The 13230-nt window shown below is 48.6% G+C and overlaps 1 protein-coding gene across 1 annotated transcript; it reads left to right on the forward strand.

The window, feature by feature from the left end:
- The first annotated feature begins 4896 nt into the window (after positions 1–4896).
- LOC131577205 (histone H3.3A) lies at positions 4897–11697 on the forward strand. The gene is made up of 4 exons (XM_058834731.1): positions 4897–5026; positions 6459–6613; positions 8410–8563; positions 11047–11697. The coding sequence occupies exons 2-4, from the start codon at positions 6486–6488 to the stop codon at positions 11173–11175; spliced, it is 411 nt and encodes a 136-aa protein (XP_058690714.1). The 5' UTR covers positions 4897–5026; positions 6459–6485; the 3' UTR covers positions 11176–11697.
- Positions 11698–13230: the final 1533 nt, after the last annotated feature.

Consider the following 13230-nt stretch of genomic DNA (forward strand, 5'->3'; position numbering starts at 1 on the left):
CTGGCCAGTGTATTTTTGGTGTCTGTATTGACAGAGAATATAAATATTCCAAAGGATAGAAACATGTCCTGTGTGATGGGCAATCCAACATATCAAACAGCTGTGCAGTACAATGCCTGCTGTTACAGTGCTGTAACTTCTGTGCTCTACAAACCCATGGCATAGAAACCTTCAAAACAAATACTAATAGAGAGCTATTTACACAGAGGCAAAATTATTGTAACTAATTTTGATGTTTTTAGGTGACTTGTACTTTCCTTATCAAGTGCCAATGATTGCCACCCCTAGTAACTTCCTAGGAAAAACCAGCAAATGTGTATTTTTGTCTTTTATGTAGATAATTATTTAAGAATACGTTTAAATCTGCACCAAATGTACTGTTAATGCTAAATTCAGACTACAAAAATTTTAATTCTGTCAAAATGCTTTTTAAGGGGAAGATAGTTTTAAAGCTTGTGAGCATTTTGTACTGACATTTCACTTTAATTTCCAGGAGAAATTGTAAGTGCATAGCAGGCATAACCACAAACTGGGTGGCAGGCCTGCCAGGACTGGAGTGAGGATGAAGCAACACAGTCCAGTGTTTTTTAAGGATGGGATTGAAATTGGCTAGGAAAAGCTGTCCAGCCTGGGAGCTGCAGAAGGGAACACAGCAGGTGTGGGACTGGGGCTGGCTAAAAAACTAGGAGAAGGTGGGAACTGTTTGGCAACAGAATCAAGAGGATGAAGGATAGGGATAGGGAAAAAAAAACCAACAAAACCGAAACAGATAGAAGAGAAAAATGCAACTGTCTGAACAAATACATTGAGTCAAACAGGTGTGTAGGGAGTATGAAATAAGGAAATGGCCACCAGGCTGGGAGCTGGGGCAGGAAATAGGTGAGAACTTGCAGACCTGGAGTGCAAATATTGGTTGGAAGTTCAAAGAGTTAAAGAAGAGAGATGAATCTGACTGAGAACAGGAAGGGAGAATTGAGTCTGGGAAGAGATGAATGAAGATAGGAGTCAGGTGAAGGCTGTAGAAAAATTAAAGTAGTCTTTTATACCCCTTCCATCACCAAAATGTCTGAGTAACTTCTTTTAGTTAAAACTAATAACAACCCCAGTTTTCCCTGGGTGATAGGAAAGGACCTTTATCTGTTGAGCTGGAACCAGACTAAGTCATTTGGATGTTTTGTTTGTGCTTTTGGGGGGATAGGAAAGAATTGTTTCCTCTTTGATCAGAGACCCTTTGGAGTTTGGTGGCAAACTGGATGTCTTTGGTAATGGGAAGCCACTTTCTCAAGTGATTCTGAAAGGTTACCTGCAGTGTTTCTTAAAAACAACCATACTTTGATCATACTCTGGACTCCTTATTTTTCTTTTTTGGTCCAGTTAACCTCAAAAAAGGCAAACTTCATCTGCTCTGCTGTGTTTTGTTTGGCTTGTAATCTGTGTTGTTACAAAGGGAAACAGCTGCTGCAGTTGTTTGTAGATGTTCCTGCAGTCTGTGATGTTGCTGGGGTTGATGTGGTAGCTCTTCCTCCAACTGGGCCAGCACGTTACACTGGCATTGGAAGCTGACTAGGAACTGTTTGGAAAGGTCCAAAGCAACAACATGTTAGTTTTGCCTTTTTTGTGTTTTGTTTTCTTTTCCTAGTAACATTTTGAAACAGTATATTTAGCTTGCTGTAATATTTGCAATTAATGCATCCTGATGGGAAAAGTGCCTGCCTTCCTCCGCGCAGTCTCCCAGGCAAGATGAGAGTTTCCCAACAAGGGAAAGGTGAAAGAGATTATTTTGAAAAATGTCTGCTATTTGGACAGCCCAAAGGAGTAGAAGCAGTGGAAATCTGCCTCTTTTTTGCTGAATGAGGGGTGTCTGCTTTCTGTGAAAGGTGCTGAAAACAACTTCTGATTTGAATGTTCCTCCTTTCAATTCATTATCATTTGAGTCTTCTTTGGCTGCAATCTGCACCAGCTGTTTTCCACCCTAATCTTCTTTCCCCTAGCAATCTGGCCACGTTTGCAGCAGCGGTGGTTACGCTGGGTGAGGATGAAGTACTGCAGTTGTCCTTGGCATGTTATTGCCGGCTAAACCAGTGGAATCTCATTAGGTTAGATTTCTTCATGGCCGCTTATGGATGCCTTAGGGTGGAAGATGCCTGTGGTCTGCAGAGATAAAGGCCTTCGGAAAAGAGAAGCAAAGGCTTATCGGTGCTGCCAGTGAAAGATGAACGTCTGGAGTCTTTTTAGAGTTGGGCCAGCTTTTTCTGTGCTGTCCTATAGGCACTCAAATAGCATTTGTGGCAAAGCTCAAAGGGCCGTACCTGTTTCTATAGCCCTGGAAAAGCACGGGTTTAATGGCATTAATCTGCGAGGATGAAACGAAGGTGCAAAACCTGATAATACTGGAATAGTTTTTCCTTCTCTGGGCTTTCCGTGTGTTCCGCTGTAGGCAGTGGGCAGACAGTACCCTGTAGTCCTGCCTGCGGTGTTCCTCACGCGTTTGAAACCAGCCAGAGCTGCCAGCGGCAGGGCGGGAGCAGAGCCGCAGCCCTCCAGGAGACACCAGAGCTTGCTCGGGCCCCGAGTTCCCAGAGGAAAACACGGGCTCGCTGTGAGAGGGGGCAGCTCCGGGGCCGGGACAGCCGCGCGCCCCGCCCCGCCTGGCGTCATGGAATTCCAGGGCGCTCCCGCCAATGGCGGCGGGGGCACGTCCGGTGGCACCCGCGGCAGCCCCGGAGCGGGGCTCCGGTCCCCGCCGGGGACCTCGGGGCTCGCTGCGCCCGCCCGCCACGGAGGGCCGCAGCCGGGGAGCGCGGCGGAGCGGCTCCTCCGGCGGGAGAAGGGCGCGGAACAGCCGGGCGGAGAACGCTGCAAGCGGGGCCGCTTCCTCCGCACCTCCGGGAGCGGGCAGAGCTAAAGCTGACAGGGACAGCCTATGGATTATTAACCTCCGGGCAGCTGCTTGCGAGTGCTGCCCTCTTTTAACTTTTCCAGCTGCTCATCATGGGATGTGTGTGTTGCGTAGGGAATTAATGCCAATTTCGGTGCCTGGCTCTTAGAGTTTACAGAGCATTTGCAAATACTGTTATTGTATAATACTGAACAGCTCAGAGCTCGCTTCTGACTGTCCAGTAAGGTGCTGTTCTCTCATAAAATACTATCAATATCAATCCACCGATACTTCTGTAAGTATAAATAAAATCCATTGTGGTTTCTCTTTCCTGACGTTCACCTCTCAGAAACTCACCGTAGGGTCAGAGGTGTATATGTGACATGTCTGGTCATGTCTGTGTAGTGCAGTCCGTTGTTTTTATCTGAGCACTAATGCAGACTATATCTATTTTAGCAGGGTGTTCTGCCCATGATAACACTCTCTTTCTTGTCAGGTTTGATTAGCCCCAAGTGAATGCTCACATGGCTAAACCACTTCTGCTGCTGGAGGTTGTTTGGATGTCTCCACACAGAGCTGCATTACATCATCATCTGTAATAAAGATTTTGCAAATCAAATATGGCTCCTTCTAATGCCTAAATTACAGACAAGATGGTGGCACCAGTTTGTGTGAGCAGAGGATCTGACTCTATGGTTGAGATGCGCTTAAGACAATTGCCAGTGACTGTTCAGTTGTACTGGAGTGCAGGTTACTTTCCCCCAGGGCGTTTTGAGCCTGACATTAATAGAAAATAAAGAGCAAATTTTCTCACTAAGCATCATGGCAGCTGATACAACCGGTTGGAATCTGCTGGCGATGACATTGCTAAACTTACAGTTGCTTTTCCAATAGCTGCATTTCAAACTCCCAACAGTGGGACAGCACTGATGCAGGAAATGAGGCTCCTCTTCCTTCCCCAACAGTAGATTTTCCTTGTGAACCGTTGTGCCTGCAGTGTGTTTCTGAGACACAAGTATCCCCGGCAGTGCCCTCTGGACACTCAGCTCTCATTTTACAGACCAAGTATGGCCCTTCCACAGCGGATCCTCACTGGGTGGGCTCTGATGGGCCAGCTTACAAGGAGAACTTTTTTGTTTTGCTTCTACGTAAAGAAAAAAAAATCACTGAATCAGTAAGGTTGGAAAAGACCTTTAAGATCATCGAGTCTGCCTTTGTCTGAACACCACTTGTCAACTAGACCATGGCACTAAGTTCCATGTCCAGTCCTTCCTTAAACACGTCCAGGGGACAGTAACTCCACCACCTCCCTGGGCAGCCTGTTCCAGTGTCCAATCAGCCTTTCTGTGAAGAAATTCCTCCTAACGTCCAAGCTAAACCTTCCCTGGTGCAATTTAAGGCCACTTCCTCTTGTTCTGTCCCTGGTTGCCTGGGAGAAGAGGCCAATCCCCACCTAGCTACAACCTCTTTTCAGGGAGTTTGTAGAGAGCAATAAGGTCTCTCCGGAGCCTCGTTTTCTCCAGGATAAACATCCCAGCTCCCTCAGCAGCTCGTCGTAAGATGAATGTTCCCGACCCTTCTCCAGCTCCGTTGCCCTTCTCTGCACACGCTCCAGCATCCCCACGTCCTTCCTGTAGTGAGGGGCCCAGAACTGGACGCATCACTCGATGCGTGGCCTCACCACTGCCGAATACGGGGGGGGGGGAAATCGCTCCCCTAGTCCTGTGGCCACACGGAAAGAGCCCACCCAAAGCCCAGCTGCGGGTGACGAGGACGAGCCTCGCGGCTCGCCGGGGGTGGGAGCGCGGTCCTCGCGGGGGGACGCGGGGACAGGGAATCCCCCGGCGCGCGCGGCGTGCCTTTTGTGTTTGTACACACGGGCCGGGGGCGGGGCCGCGGGCGGGGCCGCGCCTTCCCTCCATTGTGCGCCATTGGCGGGCGCGCGGGCCGGGGCGGGGCCGGCGCGCGGGGGGCGGGGCCGGCGCGCGGGGCCGGCCCTCGCCAGTCAGCCATCTTTCAATTGTGCTCCGAGCCGCCGCCAGCGCCAGCCGCAGCAGCTCCGGCTCCTCCTGCGCCCGCCCGCCCGCCCGCCCTCCATCCCTCCCTCCCTCCCTCCCGCACGGCAGCCGCGCTCGCCCAGCGGACGGGGTAAGTCTGGCGCCGCGCCCGCCGCCCCCCGCGCCCCGACACCCCCCGCCGCTGCCCCCCGACCTTCCCCACAAACTTTTGGGGGGCTCGGGAGGCGGTGGCGGCTCGGGTTCCCCTTGGCCGCGCCGCCTTCCCGGCGCAGCCGGAGCGGCTCCCTCCGCCGGCGCCCCCGGCCCCGTTTCGCGCGGTCGTTGCCCCCCTCTGCTCCCCTCGCCCCCGCTCCAGACCCCCACCAGCGGCCTCCCCAGCCCCTTAGCTGCCTCCTCAGCCCGACATCCCCCGGATCGGGGCTGGGAAGCGGTCGCAAAGAGGAGCCGCTCGCCAGCCCAGGGTAACTCTCCTGCCTTCCTTCCCCTGCTCCCCACAGTTGTTGCTCAGCTTCACCATCTTGTCTCTTTTCTCTGGTCACCGACCATATTTTTTTTCCTATTGCATAAAAAACAATAAAAAGGGAAAGAAATTCGCCGAAGGAACGACCCAAACGCAACGCAATTTTTTGGTTTTCGAGTGCAAACTTTTCCGCTGCCTCCCCCTGCATCTGCACCCGCATGGTTTGGAGTTTCTGGCGATATTTTTGGCGTTATTTTTTGCAATTTATTTTTTCCTCCTTTGCGAAAGGACTAGGGCTGCGTTTCGTGATTGTTTCCATTTTGTTCTGGCTCTGGGAGCTGAGTTTGCCTGTGAGAGGCGCTTGGGAGCGAGGCAGCTCTTGGGGAAGCAGTTACACAGAAAGAGAAAGACGGCACCCAAAAAACAACCCCCCGAAAACAAAGTTTGTTGCTTTCTCGCACTTTATCCGGCCCCTTTCCTTTTCGCACGATAAACGCCGGGTTGCCTGCGGTTGCCGGCGGGCCGGGGAGCGCAGGCGGGCGGCGGCGAGCGCCGGGCAGCCCGGGGAGGGCCGGCGGGGGCTGCCGCTCCTCCGGCCCCCGCTCCGCAGTTTCGGAGGAGGTTTTTCCGGCGGGTGGGAGCGGCGGGTCGGTGCCAGCCCCCCGATGTTTGCCGGGCGGTATTTGCAAACACTTGGCAGGTGACGGGCGGCCGGCGGGGGGGAGGCGACAGCCGCCTCTCCGCGCCTGCTGCCGTGCGGCTCGCTCGGCTTCAGCCGCCGCCGCTTTGATATTGAATTCGTGGGCAAAAAAAGCTGGATTTTAATATTCCGCGATCGGCAGGCGTTTAATTTCTAATTTAATTTTTTCCTTTTTTGGTGTGGGTTGGCTTTTTGATTTTTTTTTTTTTTTTTTTTTTTTACTGGCCGTCGGAGGCGTTCGGCCGCCGCGGGTTCGGCGCTCGGGGCTGGCGGGGCAGGGACGCGTTGCGCGGGACGGGGGTCGCGCTGCCGCCCGCCCCGGGGGCAGGTGCCGCGGGGGGCGCACCCCGAGCGGGGCGACCACCTCCCCCCTGCCCCGTTTGCCCACGTTCCTCCCGGCAGGTGTAAGGCAGCGACGTCGGCAGGAGCATGGCCCGTACCAAGCAGACCGCCCGCAAGTCCACCGGCGGCAAGGCGCCCCGCAAGCAGCTCGCCACCAAAGCCGCCCGCAAGAGCGCGCCCTCCACTGGCGGGGTGAAGAAGCCGCACCGCTACAGGTAACGCAGCGCCGCGCAGAGGCGGCCGCGGGGCGATACCGGCCAACCTCCCCCCCCCCCCCATATTCCTTCTTCTCCCCCCCACCCCGCGGGAACGATAAGGCGGGGAGCGCTTCTCCCCGCCTCCTCCGGGCTCCCAGAGGCCGCCCGCCTGCCGGCAAAATAACTAAAAAAAAACCCCAAAAAAACCCAGAAAAATAAAAAACCCAAGCGCGGGTCCTCGATAGCCGCAAAAATAACCAGAAATTCCCAGGGCGGCACCGACCCCCGGCGTTTGTCATCAGCCCCTTTCCGGGCGTTCCGGTGCTGGTGACTACAAAATCGACACCCCTCCCCCCGCGGCGGAAGCGGCTCGGCGGTTCTTTTAAATTTTTATAATTTTGTACTCGCGGTTATCTAAAGGCCGCAGCAGGGCTGCGCCGCCGCCAAGTTTATTGTTACCGGCGCGTTCCTCGCTCCGCTCGCGGGGCTGGATCCGGCGGCGGCGCTGGGCGGGCGCGGGCTCCTGCAGGGCGCGGAGCCGCCGCCAGAGGGAGCCGCTTACCCGCGGATGCGCCGCGGCTCCCGCACCGCCCGTCCCGAACCCCGGCCCCGGGACCCCCGGAGCGGAGCGGGGTCGGCGGCAGAGCTGTCACACAGCCCCCGAGTCCTGATCTTTTACAGGCCTGGCTCGGTGCAGAGCGGTGGCAGTCGTGCTTCAGCTTGGAGGATGGTTTTGGGCTAGGTGTAGGTATTCCTTGGGGAAAACGTGGATTGGGAGGAAGTGGGTTTTGAATAGGGGTCTTAATTTAGAAGTCCGAGAGGGGATTTATTAATGTATTGAGGAGTCTGAAGAGAATGGAGACAGGCTCTTCTCAGTGGTGCCAGGCAACAGGACAAGAGGCAATGGGCAGCAACTGATGGATGGGAAATTCCACCTGAACATGAGGAAGGACTTTACTGTGGAGGTCACTCAACATTGCAACTGATTCCCCAGAGCAGTTGTGGAGTCTCCTTCTTTGGAGATATCCAAAAGCCATCTGGACACAGTCCTGACAAACCGTCTCTAGGATGACCCTGTTTGAGCAGAGAGGTTGGGACAGGTGACCCGCTGTGGTCCCTTCTAACCTGACACACTCTGTGATTCTTGCTCTAGGTGTGTGGCAGAATTAATATTTTGGGAGGAAAGTAACAAAGCTGGAGCAGGAAAAGTTAAAGCTTCCACGGAAATAAATGTGGTACTAATTTCACAGATAGACATCACGTTTGTAAACATATGTTGCTAATCTGGATTTGTCATTCTGACACCAAAACTAACATGGGGAAATATGCTAGATACTTTTGACTGACAATGTAACAGAGATAGTAATTTTTTTTGGTTCTGTGCATGTTGACAGTAGAGAAGAACCAGTTTTCCCTTAAAATCAGGGTTCCTGTCAGGCCTCTTGCTGGGAGGGTACCTTTGATACAGCTGAACTCAGGGCAGCTTTGTGGTTTGCCACATCTGCACTGAGCTGTGTCAGGTGGACAGCACATGTTGGCCGACTTTTCCCTTGGTGAAGTCAGGCCTCGGGAGTCTGCCTGGAGGATCCCTGCTGAAGCCAGAGGAAGTTGGCACAGATTGGTGGTGAGAAGACAGTGACCCTTTGCCAGCAGAGCTGATTTTGTATTGTAAAAGCTGGGGGTCTCCTAGGGGAAAGAGAAGTGTATGGTGCTTGGTTAAATCTGGAGGTTGGGCCCCAGTTTTTAAGGTGATGCAACATATGTTTTCAACGCTATTTTTTAATTTTTTTTTTCATTGTATTTAATTTTAATAGGCCGGGTACTGTGGCTCTGCGTGAAATCAGGCGCTATCAAAAGTCCACCGAACTTTTGATCCGCAAACTCCCCTTCCAGCGTCTGGTGCGTGAAATTGCTCAGGACTTCAAGACAGATCTGCGCTTCCAGAGCGCTGCCATCGGTGCTTTGCAGGTGAGCCTTGCGAGGGGCCCGGGGGCAGCGCCGGGAGCGCCCCCCAGCCGGGATTCCCTGGAGCCCCCGGAGCTCCGCCCCGCTCCCCCATTGGCCAGGCTGTTTCCAGGGTTCGTTTGGGCTCCCTCTGATTGGTGGGACTGCCGCGGTGGGCGTGGCCCGCGCGGTGGGGGGGGATGCGCGCCTCATCCTTGCCCTGCCCACGGGGGTGCTGGGAATGCCTGTGGGTACCATAGGATAAAACAGCGCAGGGACAGCTCAGCAGCTCCTTACAGAGCCTATGAGTGCGTTTTTGTGCGGGGTGCTTTGGATATGTTTTTTTTTTTAGTAGCTCCTCGATTTGTTAGAACAGTGCTTAAGATGCTCAAGAAAAACACATTTCCTCCACCTTTGAGCTCTGCAGTTGGAGAGGGAACATTGTGTAAAGCGGTACCTGGGGTGCCCTGATGGGGAGGTCTTGGTGTCCTCAAATGCCCTCTAAAGAAAAACAGCCCAATAAACCACATCTAAACACGATTAGGGAAATAGCTGCTTTCCTATGATGTAGTTGATACTAAACACATTTTTTTTTATATGTTAGTTATGTAACTTATTTAGATTATACAGAGAGAAAAATACTAATTGCTCTTTCTTGCCCAAATTCCTGAATCTTAAGTTAGGACCCCCCGCAAGACTTAGTTCTTACCATGGGGACATCTCTCTCTCGTGATAAAAGACACTCCCAATTAAAGATAGGTCTTTACTGTTCTTTTAGCTTTTGAAGGATTGTTCCAGAATGTATCTGTAATTGTAGTCTGTCTGATGTACAGGCAAAATGGTCTTTCTAGTTAATGACTTCCACTTGCTAAGGGGCCAAGACGATTGCCATGAGAGCCCATAAACTTGGGCATATGCTTAGCTTCAAAAGGTGTCTGTGTGTGTTTGCAGAGTTGCTGCTTTTGCTTTTAGTTATTCTGTGTGGTAGTTCTTAAATCCTGAGGTTTATCTGTGTCTCTTTATGTAGAACTGCCTATTAAAATTTAGTAGTTAATACACTTGCAGAAGGCTCCTGGTTTGAACATTTCTTATTTTGCATTAAGGACTTGTTGGTATAGAACTTGGTCACATACAATTCCTAGTGTGTTCTGCTTCCATATTTAAAAAAATAAACTCAAAAAAGTAAAATAAAGAAAAAAATAACTCCTTGGGTACCATGTTGTTTGTGCCAGCATGGATATTTGATGAAGGTGTCTTAACTTTCCACGTAGTGATTTGACAAAATTTAGTTGGGGAGTCTCATATCCTACTGCAAATGGAATGACTCAGTAATACCACAGTTCTCATCTGCTGTACTATATATTGTTCTTTCTTCATATTGGATAATCTTATGTTTTTAAACAAGATCTTTGAACCTGATAAGTTGATTCGTGGAGTTCCTGGCAATGAAGTGGGTCACACAAGTTGTTCTCCTGAGTTTATTGTGGAAAGGGAGACCTCACCCTCCTTTCTATAACTGAGGTCCATCATTCCCACCTTCTCAGCCCAGGTGTTTCTGTGTCCAATACTGGCACACTAAGACGCTGCCTAGGAGGTTGATAGGTGTTAGAATTCCATATGAACCCAAAAGTGTTTAAACAATTACCATTGCTGTGCTGGGCTTAGCAGCAGCTAATTTAACGTGAGGCAGGAGAATATTTAGGTCCAGCTGCACATCTGTCTAACTCAGAGTCCTGTCTGCAGCTGTTCAGTAACAGGGAAAACCACTGTTGTGGTCAGTGTTGTTCTTGTGTTGCCCCTGATTCTCTCAGGTGAGATGTGAGAACCTTCTGTGATAGGAGGGGCCAGTGCCGTGTCCCCAGATAGCCACTAAGAAAGTACAGGAATGGGACAAGTGTCTGATGGCAATTCCCTGACAGGACCTGATGTCCTGGTTTTGATGGTTCAAGAAGTTCCTGAACTAAAGGAGTTCTCTTATTTCTAATAGTTCCCAGTATATCCTTTTTCTGCTAATTTTTGAGTTAAGCCACCTCTTCAGTATCTGTGGAAGGAGCTGAGTGCCTGAGCTGTGTGCCAGGAAGGAGTACATGTTCTTTTCCTTGCCACCTGCCAATTTCACCTGATGCTCAGTGACTCTTACTGTGGAAGAGGCAGCAAACAAGGCCCTCAAACAGTGTAAATCAGCCTTTGAAAATAGAATTCCCTAAACTAACTAACCTGTTAATAATTTAACCCCTTCCTATCTCATGAGAATCATGTGGGAGTATTAATTCTGTTGTGTTCTGGAGGATGTCCTTACCAAATGGCAGCAGTACACTTCTTTAGAGAGAATATTATAAGAAAGTGGAGGCTTTTCATTTCTGAAAATGTAAAACTTTTGATATTTGTGAGTGATAAAGATCAAAACCTCCACTTAATGCCATGTTACACTGTACTTTTAATTCTGAACTTTTTTTCCCTGGTGCTCAGAGAGTAAAAATGTTCTTACCTTTTTTCTTCCACACTAGGAGGCAAGTGAAGCCTACTTGGTTGGCCTGTTTGAAGACACCAACCTGTGTGCTATCCATGCCAAACGTGTCACAATCATGCCAAAAGATATCCAGCTAGCGCGCCGCATACGTGGGGAGCGTGCCTAAAACCTCACCACGATGGGTTTGTCATTCTCGAAGCAAAATCTTCTTCCTGTTATTGGTAGTAATGAACGTTAGATATTTTTTCCATGGGGTTAAAAGGTACCTTAAGTATATGGTTGCAAGTGGAAAAATAGGGGACAGAATTGGGTATTGGCAAGTTTTCTTTCCATTTTCATTTGTGTGTGGATTTTTAATATAAACAAGGGGACATAAAAACAATCAATGTGGTCAAAAAAAAAAACATTAATTGTTGAAACTTGTTCACCAAAACAACTTTATAAAAAAAAAAATATAAATAAACCTGTCAAATTTTTCTGGACAATGCCAGCATTTGGATTTTTTTAAACAAGTAAATTTCTTATCAATGGCAACTAAATGGTGTTTGTAGCATTTTTATCATACAGTAGATTCCATCCATTCACTATACTTTTCTAACTGAGTTGTCCTACATGCAAGTACATGTTTTTAATGTTGTCTGTCTTCTGTGCTGTTCCTGTAAGTTTGCTATTAAAATACATTAAATGATGCCTGTTTTTAGTCTTGATTTTTAAATATTACACATGGGTTATATTGATTAAAAAGTGGTCAGCCTTCCCTCCCCTTTTTCTCTTCAGTGCATGGCCTAATTCCTTGGAGCAGTTCTAAGAAATACTGGGGATACTGCCTTGGCTGAAGTAGTGTATATGTTAGGTTCTTTTAAAAGTGTAAAATTTGTCTGCTCCACATAAAAGTGAATTTGGTGAGTATAGTACCAGGTAGAGTCTGGAGCAGAGCTGAGCTCTGTAAGCTATAGTGCTAAGAAGCAGCAATTTGTTGTAATTTAGATTCCTTTCTTACTCAATTTAATGCTGAATTTGGAAGTGTTTTTCATGTTGGTTTTTTTGGGGTTTTTTTGTTGTTTTTTTTTTTTTAGTATGGCACAAGTGGTGGAATGTAATGGTTTGGGTTTTTCTGTTTGGGGGTATTATTTTTCTTGGGTGTTTCTTGTGGTTTTTTTACCCTTTTACACTCGGTTAGTTTCTTGATTTGTAGATGTTCCCTTTTTGGTTGGCTACCTTTCTGTTTCAGTCACACCCTCTAGCATTTTTGAGGGCTTAGTTCACATGTGATTAGTTTCAACTTATACACTTCAATCTAAAAATCACTTTTGTACCATTTTTGTTACAATTCTTCACTGAAGCAGTACTTGGACAGGGTCACAGATTTAAAACTTACTGGGTTTTTATATTCTCTCGCAATTGCTGATGAAACTTCACATGAAGAAATTTATTGCTGAAATACTGTCCTGTGAAAACCTGGTTTTAATTTTTCCCCTGAAGTTTGTTTAAGGGGGCAGACTTAAACATAGGGACTTAAACAGACTGGCAGACCAGTCTGGAAACGAGTTATGTGGTGTAGTTCTTGATAGTTCTTGCAGATAATGAAATGAGCTCCACAGAAAAAACGTAGGCGGTGAACAGATTTCACCTCCATGCTAAGGCTCCTGCAGAGCTTATTTGCTGCTAACTTCTTTCGAGAGGTTTTGAGTGAGCTCTAAACACGAGTGAATTTGTCTGAAGATTTCCAAAGAGGATTAATAGAGATATATTATCTGCTTTGGTATCTTGAACAGAGAGCCAAAAATTACAGAATAAATCACGTTATTCATAACTTGCTCGGCTTTGGTAATGAATGCTGTCTGCCAGGGTTGTGCAGAGTAAAGTCTATTTAAATGGAGTAGCTTGTCACAGGCAAGACTAATGCTAGACAAAATGTGATCACATCCTTTTGATGCCAAGCAGTTCGTAGCTATCAACTAAAAATTAAGGAAGACTTGTGTTGGAGCACCCAGAACAACAGAAATATAAAAGGTGAGCAACTGAAATTTAACTGACTTAAGATGTCACTTCTGTCTACTTGATAACAAGCCTGTTAAACTTGCTACTGAAATGCATTTCAATATAAATAACTATTTGTTTTGTCCTTACTTCAGAATTATATTTCACCTATCAGCACTGCTGTAAGCACCTACACAAACAGGTAATTAGCCTGGGAGGTTTTTTACTGAATAATCTGGAA

This window comes from Poecile atricapillus, chromosome 3, assembly GCF_030490865.1.
Source record: "Poecile atricapillus isolate bPoeAtr1 chromosome 3, bPoeAtr1.hap1, whole genome shotgun sequence".
Lineage (NCBI taxonomy): Eukaryota > Metazoa > Chordata > Aves > Passeriformes > Paridae > Poecile > Poecile atricapillus.